This window comes from Sminthopsis crassicaudata, chromosome 6 (genome assembly GCF_048593235.1).
Source record: "Sminthopsis crassicaudata isolate SCR6 chromosome 6, ASM4859323v1, whole genome shotgun sequence".
NCBI classification, from domain to species: Eukaryota; Metazoa; Chordata; class Mammalia; order Dasyuromorphia; family Dasyuridae; genus Sminthopsis; species Sminthopsis crassicaudata.
In genome coordinates this window covers 194,375,567-194,399,629 of record NC_133622.1, presented here as the reverse complement: position 1 = coordinate 194,399,629, position 24,063 = coordinate 194,375,567, and the positions used below count along the sequence as shown (strand labels likewise).

The following is a 24,063-nucleotide window of genomic DNA, read 5'->3' as shown; positions in this document are numbered from 1 at the left end:
CATATGCAGGAACTGGTATCTGCAGTTCTGGAACCTGAGGTTACATTGGGTCCCTGGGACTTTGGTAGCTAGGTGACCATTGAGAGATAGACTCTGAATTACAGTAAACCAGGAGTAGGGAACCTTTCCTCTGCCAAGGGCCTTTTGGATCTTTATAACATCATTCTATGGGCCACACAAAATTATCAACTTTCGGAACTCAAACAATGGGAAGTGGTTGTATCTAGCTTTCAGCTCATCATCACTTGTGGCAGATTATATAATTTCGAGGGCCTTCTACTCCTAGAGTCCTCTATCCCTGCAGTAAAAAATCTGGAAGCCAAACTATTCCCTGAGATAAGCAGGAAGGAGCACTGATAGGATTATAAGTGGACCTTGCCTTTATTGCAGTAAACCCTGGTTAAATTCCTTGTTCAATTTCTTGACTGTACTCAATCAGAAAGTCAAGTTATGATGTCAATCCTGGAGGTTATTTTTCCCTGTAAAAGAGCCTATTCTTACCACAAACTCCTGCCAAACTCCTTTTTTAAGATTTTAGCTTGCTTTAGGGTCATTGCCTTATGGTATCTTTCTCCTTGGTATAGCTAATTCTTTTTAGAGTGTGAAATTCTTTTTCTGCCTGCGGAATGGTATCTTCCCCTGGTTAATTATGAGTTCCACTAGGAAACTTAGCTTTTGTCTTTTCTCTTGTTAACTACTAAAAACCATCTGAATGTAGCCCATTATGAGCAGCATAACAAATGCATGATTTGGAAATAGTCTATGACTATAAATTCTCTTGAGACACTTCACAACACTGGTCTGTAAATCCAATATACTTTTGAGATCCAACATTTGATGATGAACCCTACCATTTGGTGGCCCAGGATGGGGACAGTCTTGCTGCAGCCTTATACATTTGGTAGCAAACCCCATCAGATCTCCGTAACAAAAGACCCATCACAAAATTCTCTATTGCTTTGGATTGCTTCCAGTTTTGATCCTTCTAAATCATGGTTGCCATGGTTGGCAGCCATAAGCATGGCCATGAGAATAATCAATTTTAAAAGATGGAATTTTTTTTTTTGGTATCAGAGCAACATGTAATTATTGAAAACATTGAACAGTTTTCCATATGCAGTCCTGCCTGCTCTCTTTCTTTCTTTTTGTTCTGGGTCTGGCTAATTGTATGTCTACATTGCCAATCAGTCAAGCAATCAGCATTTATTATCTACCCAATATGTGCCAGATGCTGTGCTAAGCAATGGGGATAGAAAGAAAGAAATGCAAATGATAGTTCCTGCTTTCAAGAAGGGAAATGGCATGCAAGCAATTATATTCAGACATATATCTACCTGTATATTCACAGGATCTTGTGTGTGTATATACATACATTTATATATATATATGAATATATTCTTGACATAACTGAATATTGTCATCCTTAATGAGGGAGCTGTAGATATAGAAATAGAGATATTCACACATGTACACATATACCCATATGTATATACTATGGAGAGAATGTACATATGAAATGTGTCTATGTATGCTCACTACATACACACACAATATACATGTAACATATCTATACTATACATACATTCATACATGTATCCATTCTATACACATAAACACATTATACATATAAATCACATGTGTGTGAAATAATATATAAATGTATTATGTATATATATGTAGTATGTTTATGAGTATAGTATAAATGTGTGTATAGAGTGGGTATATATGTATAGTGTGGATATATGTGTGTGTAGTGTGTGTGTGTGTGTGTATATATATGTATATATATACATATGTGTTTTTTTTTTTAACACAGAGGACCTAACTAAATGATCTGCCCATTACAATTTTGCATTATATTTGTAGCAACAAAGGGAGATACAAACTGGTCTCCAATTCAAAAAGCTCTCTTAGAAGAATTCAAAAAGAATCTTACAAAAGTGTTAGAAAAAAATAAGGAAAGTGAGACCTTTACAAGAGAGTTTGGAAAAGGTAACACAGAAATTTACTAAAGAAAATAACTTTAAAAAATTAGTGAAATGGAAAAAATATATACTGAAGAAAACAACTACTTAAAAAATGAATTGGACAAAATGGAAAAAGAAAATTATTGCTTGAAAAATAGAATTGATGAAATGAAAAAAGAGAACAACCTCCTTAAAAAAACAAAATTGGTGAAATGGGGGGGGGGAAATCCAATGAACAACAATTAACCATGCCAGATTTCAAATTGTATTTCAAAATGGCTATCATCAAAACAATCTCATACTGGCTAAGAAATAGAATGGTAGACCAGAGGAATAGATTAGGTACACAATACACAGTAGTAAATGATCATAGCAACCTACTATTTGATAAACACAAAAATCCAAGCTTTTGGGATAAAGCCTTACTATCTGACAAAAATTGCTAGGCAAAACAGAAAGCAGTTTGGCAGAAACTAGGAATAGATTAATGTCTTATATACTGATAAGATCAAAATGGGTACATGATTTAGAAATAAAGGATGATGTTAAATAAGCAAATTAAGGTAGCATGGAATATCTCACCTGTCAGGTCTATAGCTAAAGGAAGAATTTATGACTAAACAAAAGATGGAGAACATTATGAGAAATAAAATTTGATTACATGAAATTAAAGAGATTTTTTTATTATAGCTTTTTATTTCAAGATATATGCATGGGCAATTTTTCAGCACTGACCCTTGAAAAACCTTCTGTTCCAACTTTTCCCCTCCTCCCCACCCCATCCCCCAGGTGGCAGTTAGACCCATATGTGTTAAATATGTTAAAGTATAGATTAAATACAACATATATCTATCCATATAGTTACTTTGCTGCACAAGAAAAATCGGATTTAGAAATAAGGTAAAAAATAATCTGAGAAGGAAATAAAAAATGCAAGCAGATAAAAACAGAGGGATTGGAAATGCTATGTTGTGGTTCACACTCCTTTTCCAGAGTTCTTTCTCTGGGTGTAGCTGGTTCTCTTCATCATTGAACAAATGGAACTGATTTGGATCCTCTCATTGTTGAAGAGAGCCACGTCCATCAGAATTGGTCATCATATAATCTTCTTGTTGCCATGTACAATGATCTCCTGTTTCTGCTCATTTCACTTAGTTTCAGTTCATGTACGTTTCTTCAAGCCTCTATGTATTCACCCTGCTGGTCTTTCTTACGGAACAAAAATATTCCATAACCTTCATATACCACAATTTACCCAACCATTCTCCAACTGGGCATCCGTTCAGTTTCCAGTTTCTGGCCACAACAACGAGGGCTGCCACAAACATTCTTGCACCTACATGTCCCTTTCCCTTCTTTAAGATCTCTTTGGGATATAAGCCAAGTAGTAGCACTGCTGGATCAAAGGGTATGCACACTTTGATAACTTTTTGAGCGTAGTTCCAAATAGCTCTCCAGAATGGCTGGATTTATTCACAATTCAAGAGATTTTGCATAAGTAAATCTGAAGCAGTCAAGATTAGAAGGAAAGCAGAAAACTGAAGGGGAAGAAGGAAATTTTATAGCAAATTCCTTTGATGAAGGGATCAAATATATAAAGAATGGAGTCAAACTTATGAGAATATGAGTCATTTCCCAAGTGATCAACAAACAAAGGATGTGAACAGGCAGTTTTCAGATGAAGAAATCGAAGCTATTTATAATCATATTTAAAATGCTTGAAATCACTATTGATTAGAGAAATGTAAATTAAAATAGTCCCAAGGTACTATCTCACACCTATCAGGTTAGCTAATATGACAGAAAAACAAAATGACAAATATTGAACGGAATGTGGGAAAAACTGGGACACTGATGCTCTCTCTGTTGATAGAGCTGTGAACTAATCCAACCATTATGGAAAGCAATTTGACTGAGCAATACTACTACTCGATCTATATCACAAAGATAATTAAAAAAATATATTTTTATTAAAGCTTTTAAATCTTCAAATCATATGCATGGATAATTTTTTAACATTAACCCTTGCAAAACCTTGTGTTCCAATTCCCCCCCCCCCGCCCCCTGCCGCCCCAGCTTCTGTCTACCTCCCCAGATGTCAAGTAATCCAATATATGTTAAATATGGTAAAAAAATATATATGTTAAATCCAATATATGCATATATATTTAAACAACTATCTTGCTGCACAAGAAAAAAATCAAATAAAAAAAGAAAAAATGAAAAAGAAAATAAAATGGAAGCAAACAACCACAAAGAGAATGAAAATGCTATGTTGTGTTCCACACTCACTTCCCACAGAACTCTCTCTGGGTGTAGATGGCTCTCTACATCACTGAACATGTGGAACTGGTTTGAATCATCTTATTGTAGAAGAGAGCCACATCCATCAGAATTGATCGTTGTATAGTCTTCTTGTTGCCATGTACAATGATCTCCTGGTTCTGTTCATTTCACTCAGCATCAGTTCATGTAAGTCTCCAGACATCTCTAAAATCACCCTGCTGGTTGTTTCTTATAGAACAATAATATTCCATAACATTTATATACCATGACTTATTCAACCATTTTCCAACTGATGGGCATCTGCTCAGCTTTCAGTTTCTTGCCACTACAAAAGGTCCTTTTCCCTACTTTAAGATCTCCCAAAGAGATTTTTTATTTTATTTTATTTTATTTTTTTAAAGTAAAGCGCAAGGTGAGGTTTTCTTTTTTATTTTTAATTTTAATTTTTTTAATTTTATAATTATAAATTTTTTGACAGTATATATGCATGAATAATTTTTTAATAACATAATCCCTTGTATTCATTTTTCCAAATTTTTCCCTCCTCTCTCTACTCCCTCCCCTATATGACAGGCAATCCCATACATTTTACATGTGTTACAGTATAACCTAGATACAATATATGTGTGTAAATCCAATTTTCTTGTTGCACGTTAAGTATTGGATTCCGAAGGTATAAGTAACCTGGGTAGATAGACAGTAGTGCTAACAATTTACATTCACTTCCCAGTGTTCCTTCTCTGGGTGTAGTTGTTTCTGTCCATCATTAATCAGTTGGAAGTGAGTTGGATCTTCTTTATGTAGAAGATATCCACTTCCATCAGAATACATCTTCATACAGTATTGTTGTTGAAGAGTACAGTGATCTTCTGGTTCTGTTCATTTCACTCAGCATCAGTTTGCAAAGAGATTTTTAAAAAGGGCCTACATGTACAAAAATAATTATAACAATTCTTTATGTGATGGCAAAAAACTGGAAATTGAGGAGATGCCCATCCACTGGGGAGTGGCTGAACAAATTGTGGTATATGATTGTGATGTAGTACCCTATTGTGCTATAAGAATTGATGAACAGGATGCTTTTAGAAGAACCTGAGAAGACTTACATGAAATAATGCAAAGTAAAATGAGCAAAGCCAGGACACCCTTGTACACAGTAATAGCAATATTTTTACAATGAAGAATCATGAATGACTTAGTTGCTCTCAGCCATACATTAAGATGTAAGACAATTTCAAATGATTTATGATGAAAAATGCTATCTACCTCCAGAAAAAGAACTGAGTAAGTTTGAATGCAGATCAAAGCATTTTTAAACTTTGTTTTTCTTGGATTTTTTTTGGGGGGACTCGACTCTGTATTTTCATTGGCAGCATGACTAATATAGAAATATTTTATATAACTGCACACTTGTTATCTATATAAAATTGCTTACCTTTATAAGAATGAAAGGGGAGAAAGAGAGAATTTGGAACTCAAAAAAATTTTTTTAATGTTAAAAATAATTTTTACATGTAATTTGAAAAAATAAAATATAAAAATGTTCCAAATCCAAAAAAAAGCTATCTCATCATTTGAGTTCTACAAGGGAAGGGTGGATGATCACTTTTCAGAGATATTTTAAAAAGGACTCCTGATCAATTATGGATTTGGACTAGATGATCTCTGCTGAGGTTCAATGATTCTATCTTTCACAGCCTTTTTCAAGTCTTATACTTCTTGTAGAAGGCCTCCCTAATCCATCATTCAAGTCTTTACTGAGGTTTGCTAAGAATCTACAGCTCTTAACAGTCTCTCCTTTGGTACTTACCATAGGTTGAAGATTTCCTAATCCCAATTATCTTTCATTAAGATATCATTTTCTCCTCAGCTAGACTGTGAGCTCCCTAAAAGCGTGAATCAAACTTCTTTTAGCTCTAGTTCCTTTCAGTGCCCGATATCAGAAATCTGAACATTGAATTCAACTCTAGTGCAAGAAGACCAAGTGTTAAACACTTTGACAACAAAGTACTATGGGATAGTAGGATGGTAGGGATACAAAGAATAAAACGAAATAATCCCTATACTCAAAGAGTTGTTTATATTTTATTAAGAGAAAATAATATATATGGGGAGAGTTTTACAAGTATATTCCAAATAATCTAGATGTAGAGAGGACAGGAGTGAGAATTATATCTCAGCATATCAGGATCAGCTTCCTGTAGGAGACAGGATTTTTACTAATCTTTGAAGGAAGCTATGGATTTTAAGGGAAGAAAGTAAGAAAGGAAAGCACAAGATACAATTTGTGGGAAGTTGTAGAAATGGCAGATAGAATGGTATGTAGCAGAACAGCACGGAGGCCAATTTGTCTGGATGAAAAAGTGTCCCATGGAGAGTAACATGAAATAAGGCTCCAGAAGGGCTAGAGGAGACAAACCAAGGAGTTTGTGTTTGATCCTAGAATCAGTAGGGATCTTCTTTTTGTGCAGGAAAAGTAGTCAGAACTTTAGCAATTTGGGGATCCAGTTTGGCAGCAGTGCAGAGAATGAATAAGAGGAAAAATCTGGATCATGTAGAGAGACCAATAAGCAGGTTATTATAATAACCAGGTGCTGGGCTCTTTGTGTCCTAAACCATTTCTAACAGAGCTCAACTCAGCCTAGTCCAGCCCAATTAGCTCCCAGTTTTGTCCTCCTAATTCTTCCTCCTTAAGAGATGTCAATAAATTGTAAGCTTCTGAAATAAAGTCATCCTTAATAAATCATAGTGTACTCATCTGGTTACCTCCTTTCAGTGCCCAATATCACTTAATATTAATAATGCTGCCTCTGCAATCAGAGAATCTGAATTTAATTCCTGCAACTATCACTTACTACCTGTGAGAACTCAGCAATTTCCCTCTCCAGACTTTTATATCCTCTTCATCTATAAAATGAAGGGGTAGGACACAAGTGCCTTTAAGTAAGTTTCCTTCCAACTCAATATCAAGGGCCTACCCATTCATTAGATTTTCATAAAGTGAAAAAAAGAAAGAGAAATTCAGAAAAATTAATTTACCTAAGATCACATAGATGAAAAGCAGCAACAAAGAGACTAGAGTCATAGAATCTCAGAATCTTAGAGTAGGAAGGTGAAAAACATTCCTAGCCCAATCCCTAGCTGACAAGAAGTCTCTTCTATGATATCACTAACAATAGGTGATGCTGTATCTATTTGAAGACTTCCACTGATAGGGAACTCACTACTTTTAAAGGTACTTTTTCATCAAATTTAGTTGTGCTATCTATGATATCACTAACAATCACTAACAAACTTAGATGTGCTTTTTTGCACCTTCCAATTTCCCTCTGATCTCAATAATTGCTACAAGTTGGTCCCTCTTTTCCACAATATGTTTCATATATGTCCCCTTATTTCTACTCCTAGTTACCACACTACCTCAGGGCCCCAATTACGTCGTGCTTAGACTATTACAAGAATCTCCCCTTTTATCCCCCTGCCTTAAATCTCTCTCTCTGAAATTCACCTTTCTCAGAGCAGTGATTTACCCAATGCATGAGGACAATTATGTCACTCTGCAACTCCACAAATTCCAGTGACTCCCTGTTTCTTTGAGGATTAAACACTTGAGGACTACAATAGAGGAGGAAATGGTGGAGGACAATGTTAGAAGGTCATGAGTTGAAGTGAAGAACAGGGACTTCTCAGTAGAAAGTCTTATTTTGTTTTGTTTTGTTTTTTAATAAAATATGAGGGGAGAATTTAGCTAAGAAGGGTTTGAGGATAGAAGAGATTTGAAACAGTCATTGAAGAGGGTGAGATACAGAATCAATTATGGATGATTAAAGGAATTGTTTTGCTGCAGTGAGAACCCAGTTGAGATTAGAAAATATAAATTTGAAATGAATCCACTTAATATGGCTGTGGAACTTTCTCTAGCTCCATTTAGCAGAATGAAACCAGGAGTTCAAGTGAAAAATAGCAGGACTATTTTGGGGGTTTGGTGAGTTAGGGGAGACAATAAGATCAGGGAACAAGAGATTTAAGAGTAGAAGCAAATATCAAATTGAATTTGTTCACTAAGATTGAGATAGGAGAGGAGTTTAGTTTTTAACTAGAGGAGTGATGACCAGTTAAACACTAAGATGGAATGATTTCAGATCCTGGTTAGCACCCAAGAACAGATTTGGGAAGAGTGATGGCGTAAGGGAAGATGAAATGATAGGAGGCTATGATTGGGTCAACAAATTGATCACAAAAGCGGAACACATGTGAATGATGGAAAGATAAAGGGTGTGACCATCCTTGGGAATAGCAGAGGTGGAGTAGAGGAGTAGGTCATGAGAATAGAGCAGATTGATTGAAAGATCACCTACTTACATGATGAAGTCCCCTATTGTGAGGGCAGGAATTGATATGCCCTTCATAATTGTCATGATACTGTGGATTAGATTTTCAATACCTGATCTAAAGGTAGAAGACTAAGGTGGAAAAGGCATAAAATGTATGATATGGCAGATTCCTCCCTGGTCCTGCCTGATGGTCAGTCAGGGAAGGAGATACTAATATAAGTTAGGTATCAGAGTGAAATGAGCCATATCTCCTTGTTAGACTGTGAGCTTAAGGAAGTTATTTCTTATCTACACTGTGTATCTACTTCAGAACTTTATATAATCTTAGGCACATTAAGTGTTTAATAAATTTTTCTTGAATCCAACTGATCAGATATGCTTCTGACTCTTTGGACTTTTACATCATGACACAGCTGTTTTCCCAATTTGGAACTCCCCACACCATGTCCTTCCCCTTTTCCCATAGATGAATTCCTTTCAGGGGTCACCATTTTGGGAACAGACTTAGGTCAGTCATGCTTCATATCCTCCTTGCGCTTCTGACTTTTCAGACTTTACCATCATGCCCTGTGCTCCATTTTCAGCTTTTTAATGTTTTTTTTCCTCCCATTAAAATGTAAGCTTTTCAAGAACAAGGATTATCTTTCTTTTTGTTTACATTTGTATTTCCTAAACTGGCACCCAGTAAGATCTTAATAAATGCTTATTGTTTGCCTGCCTGTTTAAAAAAAACTTTCTACAGGATGTAAGGAATGAAAAGTGCTCTCCATTGGAACTATTCTCCAAAGCAGGCAAGAAGAGCAAAGGATTCTGGCAATTGTGGAGAGCAGTGACAATTTTGTGTTGACCTGAATGTATTATTAAATGAATTTCTGCCATAGCCAAGAAAATCCCATCTCCACTCAAAGTGCATGATGATTTCCTCCCTAGAAGATAGGTCTTTAGGAACATCCTTCCATTTTTTTGATAACCAGACACAATGAAGTGTTCATTTAAAAAAAAAAATTCTCTAGTGCCCCCGTTACTTTAAGAAGATCTTTTTTAAACCTTCTAATCTTATTTTTCTGTTATTTTATTTATTGTTTCATAAATTGTATTACTGGTTGTTTTTGAAAACAGATTTTACAAGCAACAAGGCAGATAAATGATACTTCCCAAGTGATAATCGTGTCATAATGCCTTTTAACCCTTTTATATATATTTATCTATCTAGTTGTTTACATTTGATTTTTCTCTTTAGAGTGTGTTCCTTGTTGGGCTGGGACTGTTTTTTACCTTTCTTTCCACCCCTCAGCGCTTAGCACAGTGCCTGCCTGGCACATTGGGATCTCTCTCTTTCTTTCTTTCTTTTTTTTTTTTTTTGAAAAAGTTAAATTTTATTGGTGGGTTACTTTGACTTGAGCTTCCCATCTGAGGAAAAAATATACAGGAAAAAAATATTCGAAGGAGCAGATAGATGAAGGCAGTGTTAACTATATACTTTATAGTCAATAAAGGCAATGATATCATCAATAGCAGGAGCAATACTATTTGAGAACTCACTGCAGTGAGCTCTAGTTTTTTTTTTTTTTTTTTTTTTTGTTGGAGCTTTTTATTTTCAAAAGATATGCAAAGATAATTTTTCAACATTGACCCTTGCAAAACCTTTTGTTCTAATTCTCCACCCCCCTTTATCCCTACATCCTCCCCTAGATGGCAAGTAATCCAATATATGTTAAACAAGGCAAAAATATCACATTGGAAGCTCTTAACAAATTATTGTTACTTGATTTGACTTGGGGAACATTGTACATAGTCATTCAGCTTTTTCCTTCTAATTCCAGCCTATTCTTCCATTGTTCCCTCTGGAACCTCTATTGTAAACCAAAAAAAGTCCTTCATAGTAGCCCTGTGTTCCTCCTAGAAATGTTTTTGTATATGTTTCATATTTAATTTTTGCTATATATATTGTTTACCGCCCAATAGAAAGTAAATTCCTTAAAGGGATTTTTTTTTCATTATTGTCTTTGTATCAGTACTTAATATAAACTGCTTACTGAATTGAATTTTGTTAGGAGTTAAGTGTAATTGAGACCATTCCCAAGGGAAAGAACTAGGGTTGTTAGAAAGTCAATTTATTTCTTATCCCCAAACCTGCAAAGTTTTCTTAATTCACAATAGTAATGGAAGACAAAGTCTGGATTTGTTCCCCAGCATCATGGCTCTCTCCTTTGTTGCTCCTTAAGGTACTCCTGTTTAGTTTGAGAACGCCACTGCTTGGTCCAGGAATGATGTTATCCAGGAACTCTCTTACTTGTATCCAGGAACTTCTCACCATTCACCTCTGCTTGTGACCTTTGCAGTTATTCCCTCTTTTGTAGGGATACCTGGATCCCCCTATAGGAACTCCTCTACACTATCAGTCCCACTGCTTCCAATTCTAGAGCTGAAATGTTCCCTTGGAATGGCTACTGAGATGATAAGCATTTACATTCCACTACCACAGTCCCCAATGCCAAAACCATCCGTAGCCCTCTTCATTATCTGCTTCTGTTTTTTTATCCATTCATGGAAGCATGATGTGGTAGTAGTGGAGAACTTCAATTATTTAGATAAATGGTGAAGTTTGTGCTGTGCTCAAAGGAGAGAAGATAATAATTTCTTGATTTACCTTCATAATTTTGTCCTTCAAAAGGGAAATGAACCAATAAAGAGAACTTCTATTCTAGGCTCAGTCCAAAACTATCATTTTTATCAATGATTTGGATTATGGATCTCATTCTCACCCACAAGAAGGAACTGGTTGCTGAAGTGGAAATAATGAGGACCTTAAGAGACCACTTCATCTTAGAATTTATGATGCAGAAGAGGAAAGCCAATTGAATACAATAGCAGATCTCACATAGTTCAAAGGAAGGATAATTATGAATCCAGATTAAAATTCTATAGATGATGTCATCCCAGAAGCATGAGCAGCTCTCATGAAATTCTGAAATCATAACAAAAATCTGATGGTGATGAAGAAAAGGGGAAGGATGTTCCTCAACAATTTCTTCAACTGTTGGCAAAATTCTAGAACATATTGTTAAAAGGATGGCTAGTAAACAGCTAGAAAAGAGGCAGGGTACCTTTATCAAGAATGGCTTATGTCAAACTAACATCATTTCCACTTTTTTTTATAGCTTCCCTACCAGATTGGTAGATATGGGGCATATTGTGGATATAGACTACCTAGATTTTCACAAAACATTTAACAAAGTCTCTTATATTTCTCTTCTTGAGAAGAGGATGGGATATGGACTAAAATTCAGTGGAATCCACTTCAGTTGATCAATGATGGACAGAAGTAACTACACCCAGAGATGGAACACTGGGAAGTGAATGTAAATTGTTGCACTACTGTCTATCTACCCAGGTTACTTATACCTTCGGAAGCTAATAATTAACGTGCAACAAGAAAATGGTATTTACACACATATATTGTATCTAGGTTATATTGTAACACACGTAAAATGTATGGGATTACCTGCCATCGGGGGGAGGGAGTAGAGGGAGGGAGGGGATAATTTGGAAAAATGAATAAAAAAAAAAGAAAATTCAGTGGAATCCACTTCAAATAAAAAGGGACTGCTGTGGACTGTGTATTGACTCAGAAAGCCACAAATTGTATTTGATATATTTTGTTAAACATTTCCCAGTCAGTTTTAATTTGGTTCAGGCAGCACTTATAGTTTAGCTGACTGAGTGTCCTTCAGGCTAAGAGTGTGACATGTCTAAACTAAATAACAGCACAATTAGGTGGATTCAGATTTCATCAAATGGCTGATCTCAATTATTCAGTTAGAAACATTTACTAAGCAATTGTTGTGTGCCAGGTACTATCCTAGGATAAAAACAAAAATGAAATAATTCCTGACTTTGAGCTTACATTCTTTTGGAGGAAATCACACATATGAGTATATATACAAAATATGTATAAAGAAAATACAAGGTAATTGGGAAAACATCGGCAGCTTTGGGGTTCAAGAAAGACTTTCTGTAAAAATGGTGATTGATTTGAGTATTGAAAGAAATAGGAAGTTCGGAGAGATGGAAACAAGAGCAAAGATCATTCCAGGCATGGGAGACAGCCAAACCGAAGTCCTAGAGATGGAAAATGTGTGAGGAACAGTAAGAAAGTCAATCTGACTGGATTATGATGGAATAAGGCTAGAAATGGAGATCAGGGTCAGGTTGTGGTGAACTTTAAAAGATAATGGAGTTTATGGTTGGTCCATAGGGATTCACTTAATTGAAGGAAAAGTGAAGGATTGAGAAAAACGTCAAGATTGCAAACCTGGGTGATTAAGAGAGTCGTAGTACCCTTGATAAAAGTGAGGAAGTTTCAAAGTGAAGTGGGTTTTGGAGGGAAAGATGATAACTTGGGGGCATGTTGAATATGTGATATTTAGAAAATGATAGGCTTTTGGAGATCTTAGAATCATAGATTTAAATCTGAAAGAGACTTTGGAGATCACTGCCACCCTACAAAAGTTAAATGATTTGCCAAGAGTCATATTTCTGGTATCTGAGGCAAGATTTGAACCCAGTTCTTGACTCCATTCCTGACCCCAGCTCCAGGGCTCTTATCCACTACACACTACACATTGTTGTTTCTCAATATATGACTCAAGCCCAAGAGAAAAACCAGAGCTGTCATGTAGATTTAAGAATTAGCTGCACAAAGACATTAAACTTATGGTGGCCAACCAGGTAAAACAACATGGAGACAGAAGAGGATCCAGGACAGAGTTTTCTGAATGACTCACAGTTAGATAGGTATGGATACTGGGAAGGAATTGATCCAAGTCACTGATTTAAAATGCTTATAAAAAATTTATAGATGCCACAAATTTGAGAGGGATAGCCAACATACTGAATCCAAAATTATCTTAATGGGCTTGACCAACAGGCCAAGTTGAGTTAGAGGAAATAAGCATAAGGTTTTATTAGGCATAACTATAAATCAGGGGGTTTTAATCTTACTGGACTCATGTACATCTTTAGGAGTCTCGTAAAGCCTAATGGACCTCTTCTTCAAAACATGTTACAAAGAAGCAAATTGAGGTTTAATGTAAAGCCGAACTTTAAAAAATTAATTTTAAAAAAATGTGATGATGAAGGGCTTTAAGATCATGCAGTTGAGGCCTAGAGAAGAAAAGACTTAAAAGTGTCTTGGAATAATTGTTGCCTTCAAGGGGTTGTGGAAAAGCTGCCATTCAGAACAGGAAATAGACTTGTCTTGCTCAGCTCCCAGGGAAGGATGAGAAGCAATAAATAGAATGTGTCCAGTCAAAGTTAGGGTTGTCCTCCCCCATGCAGGTGTTAAAATCACACAAGAGTTAATTGTGTCCACCAGTTGGCTGAAGAGCATCACAAGGTACGAATCAAACAAAGATAAGCCCATTTTGGAGAAGGTCCTGTGTAGAGAGAGGCATTTATGGACAGCAAAGTTCTTCAAATAACATTATTTATAATCAATATACTGATGGCATGAAGGAAAGGGGCACCACAGGCTTCGATGAGATCCACATGCCATGCCATCCACATAGGAAAAATGAAGTGCATGAAGAAGGCCTATCGCAAAGATTATAACGCGAGCCGATAATAATTGATTGAACAAGTCCTTTGGTTCTTGGATGAGTTTTGGATGGGCTCTGCAGATAGGCCGTGACTGGACCCACACTTCAGGAGCAGGAAAGTGGGCTTGTGTTGCATGTTTTGGGTAAACACAGCCAATTCTCCAGGGGTAGCAGTGAGCGCTCATACTGGTGTTTATCCTCGGCTGTCCCCCATCCTTCCCCTCCACTCATAGATTTCTCCACATTTTCAAAGATCCCAAACTGTTGGTAGAGAAATCTATCTTTTAACATCAATATTCTCTCAGTGATTATGATTTCAAGTTCATTGTGATTTCAGAATAAAAATTGTAATGACCTACTGTACTCGAAAAGACAGTACTGTATGTGGGTCTGTATAGATCACAAACAAGCTGTATTGTTCAGTGCGGGCAGACTCTTGTTGGCCCCCTGGGGTTTTCTTGCAGGGTACCGGCCTTCTCCAGCTCATTTACAGAGGAGGAAACTGAAGCAGAGTTAAAAGACTCGCCCGGGTCCCTCGGCCAGGAGGAGTCTGACGTCAGATGGCGCTCGGGAAGATGAGCCTCCTGGCTCCAGAGCAGGCACGGGCTGCCCCTCAGGAGGCCTCAGCATAGGACCGATGCTGACTTGCTTGCAAAGAGAAGTCATCAAGGACTTGCGGACTAGCCATGGAGTGAGGGGTCTGCCGGACCCCTCGCAGGGTCAGCCTCCTAAATTACCTCTGATTCCTAGATCTAATAGCTGGGAGTTCTCTCCCGTCACGGGCACTTCTTGTCTGTGCTTCAGCGATCTAACCTTATATTCCTTTGGAGAGAGCAGCAGAAGGTAAGGGTATGATACCTCACGATGTGATTGAAACCTCCCAAGATAGCCTGGAGGGTACAGGCTGAGACCATGCCTTAAACCCACATTCCTGGCTCTCACTGACCAACAATAGGTCTCCGGCCAAGCCCCTCTTGCCACTGTGTGAGCCCCCTAGGCTCAGAGTAACGTAAAGAGCGATTGTTTCTATTTTGACCAGACGTCCAGAGGATCCTTCCCTTTCCAGAGTCTATGATTGCGCATGCGTGTGTAGGTATGTGTAGGTGCATAACGTGTACATGTACATGTGTGCATACATGCAACATTTTTTTTGAACTTGGTAACAAAGGCCGTTCTGTGCCTCATTTCCTACCAAGCCTTGTCACCAATCAGTGGGCCCCTAATGTTTATTGTATGCATAAATTAATGAGTTAAGTGTCTGGGCCTGAGCAGCACTTCCATGGTGCGAGGTTCGCGAGGGAGTGATTTAAGGAGCGCGTACTGTCCTCTCATAAATTCTCCAAAAAGGATCCTAAAGATTAGACTTTTTTCAGTCCTGAAAAAGACCAGACGGCTCTCCCAGGGCTTTGACTAACAGTGGGGGGGGGATTTGCGGGAAGCCGAAGAATCCTAGCCGCAGGAGGATGGATTGGGACGCGGACTGGCGAAAGCCACATCGAAGCTGTCACAGATTCGCCCGAGTATTGGTGATTGATTGATCAGTGCAGCAAGACCGAACCAATGGGGGAGTGCGGAGGGAGGGAGGAGGAGAGTGCACCAATCCCAGAGGGATGGGAAGGGGCGTCCCAGGGGCTTGTCTCCAGGCAGAGCCCAGAGTGGGCGACAGGCCCAAGACAGAAAGGGGGTTGTGCGCGGAGGGAGGGGGGGAAGGGAGACCACAACTCAACCTTCCAGCACCACCGGGGGCGGGGGAGGGCCGGGATCGAAGAGGCGGGGCTATGTCCGCAGCTGTTCTCTTGGGTGCGCTCATCTCCGTGTGAGGGGGGCTCGGAACAACGTATGTTCCATTTCTCCGTGCCGCGGCTGCTGCTTCACTCGGATACAGGCCGATATTCCAAGACACATAAAACTTCTCCTCCTTTGTGTCCAGAGTCTGATGACCGGGCCAGTTTCCCCGCTAAGGGGGGAGAACTCTCCCGACGTCCCCCTTGCTCCACTCAGAATGGAGCGCCCCTGTTCGCTCCGCCCCCCGCAGGCCACAATGGAGCCCCGCCCTCGGGGGCGGCTCCTCTTCGTCCCAGCCCCGCCTTTCTCCCCTCCCCCGCCCCGAGGATGGACCCGGCTCCGGCCCCCGCCCCAGCCCCAGCCCCAGCCCCGGCCCCGGCCCCGGCTTGAGTGCCCCTCCGAGCGGCCGGCGCTTCCTGCAGACTGTCGCCGAGGCCCCCGCCGTAGCCATGGAGCTGTCTCCCCCGCGCATGCTGGGCCGCTCGCGAGCCCGGGCCCCGAACGCAGGATCGTCCTTCGTCAGGTACCGCTGCGGAGGCTGCCGCTGCCCGGCCCGGCCCGGCCCCCGCCCCCGTCCCCGGCCTCGGCCCGCTCGGGCGGCTCTGTGACAGCCCCTCCCCGAGAGCGGCCCCCCAAACCGCCCCTCCGCAGGCAGCGCCCCCATTGTGTCCCCGGGCAGCGTCCTCCACTGGGCTGCCCAGGAGGCCCCTCTGACAACGCCCCCCACCGCCCCTTCCCCAGACAGCTCCGCAGAGGGTCCTCCCCATTGTGTCCGACGGTCCCTTCCCTCAGGCTGCGCCCCCACTTTGTCCCTACCGTCCCCTCCCCCGGGCCGCTCCGGAGACTGCCCTCTGACCCCGCCTTCAAACGGTCCTCTCTCGGTCCTCCCTCGGTTGTGACCCCCTGTGGCCGCCTCCCCAGAGAGCGCCCCCTGACGTGCTCCCCAAAGTGCCCCTCGCCGGGCCGCGCCCTCTGACAAAGCCCTGACCCTCCCAGCCGCGGCCCCCCGTGCCCCAACGCCTTCTTCCAGAAGGTCTCTGACAGCGCAGCGGGCCGGCCCCTCCCTCACGGAGCGCTGCACCGTGCCCCTCAGCCCCTTCCTCGGACGGTGCTCCCCCACGCCCCCGACCCCCGCCTTCACTAACGCCCTCGGAGGCCTCCCTCGGACAACGCCCCCGCAGACCCCCGAGCTGTCCTCCGCTTAGACCGCGCCCGGGAGCCTCGCCCCCGTGCAGGCTCCCCTGGAGAGGCCTCCGCCTCCCCCAGCGTGCCTTCCGCGCCAGCCCTGCGGGAGGTTCCCCGCAACTTCCCCCCATTTCTGTGGGGCACCCCCTCTCCGAACAATGGATTCTTCCAGCGGCCCCCCACTCTCTTAGCCTCCTGCCAATGAGTTTCCAGAAGCCTCCTTGAAAATGATTTCCAGACCTCCCCCATCGGCCCTCTGGAAGAGGCTTCCGGACGGCAGCCCCCAGCACAAAGACGTCTCCCTCCCTCAGACACCTCCTCCAAGGTGCAGATAACGGTCTGAGCCCCCAGCTCCGGCAGGCGGCCCCCAATTATCCTAGCTGGTGCCCCCCAGCCGCCCCTCTGCCCTCGGAGCCTCCCAGCTTCGGAGAAGGACCGGGGCCTGGAGCAGACGTTGGGGAGGGAAGGTGGGGGTCACGTGAAAGGAGGGAATGGGGAGAGGATGGTGGGGTCCCCAAACACTCCAGGTGGATGCCCTGGATTCCAGAGCACCTCCGGAAGTGCCAGGAAATAGAGCCCAGATCCAGGAGTGCTGAGGCAGGGGTGGGGGAGGGGGCTGGCTCTCCTCCCCGTTCAGGGGTCTTTAAAGCAGACAAAGGAGGGGCTGCTCAGAGCGCAGTGCCCTGCTGCTGCTCCGCGCCTGAGAGTCGGCCACATGCCCAGTGGTTGGCAAGGGGGTCCTCTTGTTTAGCCATCGCCGAGGGGTAAAGGACATTTTGGTTGGAAAGCCGCGGAGGAGGGGGAGAGGGCTGGAGGCCAGGGACCTGGGGCCATCTGCAGAGTGCTGCTCTGCCTGCAGACCCCTGAGGGGTGAGGACATGACGGCCCGGAGCGAGGGGGAGAGGGAGCTCAGGTGCTGCGTTCTGCTGCTACTGAGAGACCGCTCCCCTTCTTTGTTCTTCTCCAGAAGGAGATTTCACAGTAAATGAAATGGTAGCTGCTAGAAAGGGCCCTGGTTTAAGGATTTCTCCCCAAAATGTTTTTGAAGTTGGGGGGACCAGAGATGGTATTTTCTTTCCATAGCCGCGAGCTACCTGGGCTCCCGCTGCAGACCCGATGAGCCTTGCACTAAATAGGTCAAGTGGCCTTTGCCGGTGTCCGGCTCCGGCTGCGCTGACCTCCAGGGAGTGTCCCGGGACTTCACGTCTCAGGGGAATGGCTGTCGATGGCAGCCATCGCCAAGCTCCAGCCAGACTGGCCCGGGCTTCTGGCTGTTCACAGATGGAGGCTTTCAGCTTTGTGCAGAAACTGCCCGGGACAGCTTGGAGCTGGGCAGGGACTCCAGGCGGCTGGAAGGCTTCGGCAGCGCGGCAGGTGGGCCTACCGCTCCTGACGCTAAGAGAAGGTGCCCACGGCTTTCTAATAAACACGCCTCAGGGAAAGCCGATACCCTCCCTAGCGAAGCCTGAGAAGATCTTGCCTTTTTGGGTTTTGTTTGTTTTTTAATCAGAGGATTCTTGTGTAATCCGGATAATCAGACAAGCTCTGAACCCTAAAAAGGTACCCTATTTGAGGAAAGCTTGTAAGGTTTGTCCCGGGGCAGCCTGGCAGCTGAGCCGTGCTATAAGCCAGAGGAAGGCCTTCCACTTTCCATACCCTCAGTCTGTCTCCTACTCTGTTCATAGGGGAACACACTTTTTTCCTACCCCTTTCGTACCTTTTCCCTGCTTTTGAATAAGTCAAACATAACCAGTTCTGCTCTTTCCTAACGTGGACCGCATTTGATTGACACAATCTTTTAACTCACCAATCCTCTGGAAGGGGTAGGATTAACTGGTGAAGTAGCATTCCAGAAGACCCAGACTAAATTGCAGTTGTGTTCTATTTGTGACGGAGGCCAGCTTCCCAGAGCTGTGCATAAACCAGAAAGTAAAGTGGCTTCTCAGAGGCTTCTTTGGAAGGGCAAAAAGGGAGATCTGCCCAAAGCTGCCTGCCTAGCTCAACACCTTTTCCTTCCTCACAACCCCTTTCCTCCGTCTTGGTTACCCATTTAAGTTTGAGACTCTTCCATTTTTATGTCTTCACCACTCACTTCAACCAGACTTTCTCTGTTGGCCTCTTCTGGATGTTGCTAGGTCCTCCAGTTTGTGTCCTTCATGGTTTACTACTCCTAACACTCTGTTCTTGTTTCTCTCTAATTCTTCTCATCCTCCCCTGAGCCTTTTGGTTAAAAGTTTTCACTGTTTTCAGGTCTTGTGGCCCTGAAAAACTGCAGATTTAGTTTTGGCATAATGGTAAAATTGGTATAGGATATGATTGCTCCTGGCAGTGGGTTATGAGTTTTTTCCTACCAGATTATGGATGGATACATAGGGTTCTCTGTGACTTGTATTTCCATCCATTAAATTATCTTCTGCCTTATTGGGTTTCTTTAATATGAGAGCATGTCGGGGCAGCGAAATAGCATAGTGGGTAGAGCACCAGCCTTGAAGTCAGGAGGCCCTGAGTTCAAATCCCAGCTGTATGACCCTGGGCAAGTCACTTAAGCCCAGCCTCAGGGAAAAAAAAAAGACTACATAAGAGAGACTGTCCAGTGTCAGTCTTGATAAGGACCCCAGAGCTGGCAGCACGTTTATATGTTCATCTTTAATCCTGCCTGGTGCTTTATAAAGCCCCAAAACATAAAACCCTTGATACTTGATAAGAAGTTCTGTTTCGTTCCTTGGCATGCCAGAAGTAGAGAAGGCTGACTGGCCCCTAGAGCTAGACTACTATGTACTGCTTGAATGGAACTGAATTTTAAAAGATGTGGTCAGAGCTCAGACAGTTCTTACTGGGAGACCTTGATCAAATTATGGCCCCGCTTTGTATCTCTCCAAGTTGGGCAGTAGCACTTGTATATTCAATGTCCAGATGTATGCCCAGAGTGTTCATGAGACCACAGAGGCATAAAATTCTTGGAGCTCTCTAGGAGAAAGTCCTTCCTATAAATGGAAAGTAGTAGTTTTTTGTTTATGACTTGATTGGCAATTATATAACTGGCAGTCAAACGTTTATTGAGCTTTTTTGTTGGCAGTGCTATGTTATGTGCTCTATAAAATAATGTGGGAAAGGTGTGGTTTCTGTCTACGAGGACCTTGTAATCTCGTCTCTCTAGAAAGTACGAGTGGTCCATTTTCTTCCAGTTACCCAGTGGTGTCTTTATTTCCCATGATTCTAACATGACCAGTCTTTGGATAACATGTAGCAGGACAAATGATTGTCCTTCTGTGGAGTCCCCTTGGTCTGGAAAATATATATCAGCTGTTTTGTGACTGAGATGAGGTTCCTTGGGATGTTTCTTCTTGTCACAACCATTTGGATCGGGCTAAGAGGAAAAGGGAGGGGGACCCACCAGAGCAAGGTCATAGCTATATCAGTGGAATCGGGAGCCATCCACCTGTTTGGGGAGTCTGTCTTCCCTGCCAAAGTGATACTCCAAAACTAGATGTGTTTCACTTCCAGCGCAATAAATTCTCCTTGTTCCTGTTATCTCTAGGAGCAAACATAAATGCCTCCCTTTGGCCTTTTAAGCATCTGACAGCCAGTCTCCCATCTACTTTCCATGACTGTATTGCCTGTACATTTTTCCCTTTTATAAAATCTATGGTCTTCCCAAACTCGCCTTGCTTTTTCCTCCCACATGACGTTTTATCTCTGCCCATTCTGTCCTCTCTCTTCCCCAGACCTCATGTCTGGAGGACACTCTTTCCTCACTTTGGCCCCACAGAGATTCTTGAGTTTTCTTTAAAGCTTATCTCAGATGATGTCTCCTTCATTAGGCCTTTTTAAAGCTACTTTCTCTGGCTGCTAGTGCCTCCCTCCCCAGCTTCTTCGGATTTATTTTGTATATTCTTATCTGTACGTCCTGTCTTCTGCAATAGAACATAAACTCCCTGAAAGCAGGGATGTTTTCTTTTTTATAATCCTCACTCAAAGTCTGCCACATGGTAGGCACTAACTGCCTGCCTGATGACTGACTGCTTCAGGGTAGCAGGTCACACCCAGACTCTGTCCTGCCAGTCACTTAACATGGCTAACAGGCATAAATATAAGTAATAGGAGCTGTGGAAGGATAAAAGAGATTTAGTGGAATTAGCCCGAGTAGAACCCCAAGACTAGCAACTGGTTGCATTTGAGAAGGAAGAAAAAAAGGTGACCAATGATTCTAAAATAATCCACATTTTCTTCATTATTTTGGGAGAGAGTTCACTTGGGCCTAGTGACCTGGATTTATCAAAAGCATTAGATGCTGTAACTTATCATCAGTCCTCCTGACTCCTCAAGTCTTACATCTCTACTCACCATTCTAATGGGCTACTCTCTACAAGGATGCTGATGGAACAGCTGCTAAGGATAACGGCCCTTTCTAGGTCTGCATTCTACTTGGCCTTTCATACTGTCAACCCAAACTTTGCTTCTTGTATATTCTTTCCTCCCTTGACTTTCCTAACATGGTTCTCCAGCTTCTCTTCCTATCTTGTTTTTTTTACCATGCCTTCAATAGAACATTGCCCATCTCCAGCTTACTGAGTATGGGTACTCCCTAATGTTCCATCCTAAACCTTCTCATCTTCTCCCTTTACATTTTCTCTTGGTCATCTCATAAGATTCAAATATTTTCATACAAATAATTCCCAAATCTGGATATCAAGAACTAATCTTTATCTTGAACTTTAAAACCATATCACTAACTGGACACATCTCTACTTGAGTGTTCCTTTTTTTAAACTACTTTTCAACATTCATTTTTATAAGATTTTGAGTTCCAAATTTTTCTCCCTCCTTAATCTTTCCTCCCTTCTCTTCAAGACAGCATGCAATCTGATATGTTATACTTGTACAATCATGTTAAGTTTATTTCCATATTAGTCATGTCATGAAAGAAAAAGCAGAGTAAAGGGGAAAACCATGAGAAATAAAAAACCCAACAAAAGTTAAAACTGGTATGCTTCAATCTGCATTCAGTCTCCATACTTCTTTCTCTGGATGTGGATGGCATTTTCCATCACAAGTCTATTAAGATTGTCTTGGATCACTGTTCTGCCGCACGAGTGTTCTAAAGGCATATTCCTGGCCTGAAATCAGGAGGACCTGAGTTCAAATGTCGTCTTTAATACTTGGGCAAGTCACTTAGCCAAATCCAATATCCAAAGCAGAAATATCCTATTTCTAATCACCATTGAGACTCTAAATCTGCTGCTCTGAATTTCCAAGTCAACAGAAGCCCTTTAGATGGCTTTCAAAAGCTTCCAAAATCTGGCTCCAGTTTACCTTTGCAGCCTTATTTCTTGGTTCTTCATGAATTCTAGGGTTGGCCAAAATGTATTTACAATTTTTTCTTCTGCCTTTGTGACTTTGCTCATATTGTCCTCCATATCTGAATGAGAATCCATGAGCCCCTTTTTCTCTCTTGATATATATCTTTCCTATTTTTAATGTCCCAGACTAGATGCTACCACTTCCTCCAAGATGTTCCAGATTCTGCTAGCTAGAAGGGAGATTTCCTTTGGTGAATGTGTCAGAATTTTGACCCCTCCTATGCACTTAGTCAATTTGACTTGTAATTGTGCACTTATCCCATCCCTCTAGTAGATGGTAAGTAAACTTTTTGCATAATGGCACCCCTAGCACTGTGCCTTGCAATATCAGTCACTTAAATAAATGTTAGGTGGAAATGGAATGTGGTTGAATTGTAGGTTGGTGATTCCTAAGAAATTGTGGTGAACAGGAGACAGATTGCCTGACTTTGCCTCTTGGTCAGTGAGTTTGACTTGAATTCTTTGCAAAATCCCAGAAAGCCTTACTAAAGGAATAGCTTATGACTATTTATGGGAGTGATCACTGAGGCAGCGTGGGCTCCTCAAAAACAGGTCATATTCAATCTTCCCAGTAGCCTTTCTCGATAGGGTTATCAGATCTGTAGATCAGGGAAATGTTGGAGACATTGAAGGTACTATTAGGAAGGCATTTGATTAGAGTCTCTCATGATATCTTTGTGAACAAGGGAGAATATATGTGAACCTAGATAGAATAATTCGATGAATTTGAAACTTGCTCAGATGTCTGTATTTAAAAAGTGGAAAAGAACATCTTCACTAGGTTTCACTGTTTCTTTAAGCTATTTTTTTTGGTCTTTACTATTCTTTGTAGCTTAACTCCTAGAAGAATATATCCACACAAGTTGCTGCCATTTTCTCTCTTCTCACTCACTTCTCAGCTCCTTGAAATTTGCCTTTCATCCTCACCACTCAACTGAAACTGTTCATGGGAAAGGAGAAATAAGCATTTTTAAGTGGTGACTTCCATGTGCCAGATACTGTGACTAGCACTTTACAAATATTTATCTAATTTGATTATTACAATAACCCTCTAATAGATGCAGCATTATCATCCCCATTTCACAGTTGAGGAAACTGAGACAGAAACTAAGTTATTTGCTCAGATCACACAGTTAATAAACTAAGGATTTGCATTCATTCTTTCTGACTCTAGGTTGGTGTTCTAGCCACTCTACGCGACCTGTTTCTCTATTCCTAAATTCCAAAACCATTTCTGAGTTTGCATCCTTCTTGTCTTCTTTGTAGCATTTAACACCATTGACACACCCTTTCTGAACATTCTCTCATTCCCGAGCTTTCCTACTTTTTAAATATATATATTTTTATACATTTATATATAATTACACATAAAAACAATTCCTTAAGAATTGTTATATTCCAAATACTCTTTCTCCCTACCCTTCTTCTTGAGGAAGCAAGCATTTTGATATAGGTTATACATATGTAGTCATGCACAATATAGTTCCATATTAATCATGATGTTAAAGAAAACACAAACTAAAACAAAAACCCATGAAAAAACAAT

The 24,063-nt window shown here is 41.4% G+C and overlaps 1 protein-coding gene across 3 annotated transcripts in view; it reads left to right on the top strand.

Annotated features, from left to right (window-relative positions):
* The first annotated feature begins 16,244 nt into the window (after positions 1 to 16,244).
* The window catches only part of DNAAF9 (dynein axonemal assembly factor 9), a 161,667-nt gene continuing 153,848 nt past the window's right edge, over positions 16,245 to 24,063 (top strand). For 2 of the 3 annotated variants that reach the window (XM_074272829.1, XM_074272828.1), the window contains exon 1: positions 17,312 to 17,482. In XM_074272829.1, the coding sequence (XP_074128930.1) occupies positions 17,385 to 17,482 (98 nt within the window). In that variant the 5' untranslated portion in view covers positions 17,312 to 17,384. Of the gene's footprint in view, positions 16,496 to 17,311; positions 17,483 to 24,063 lie in introns of those variants that run through there. The other variant, XM_074272830.1, reaches the window with a different exon arrangement.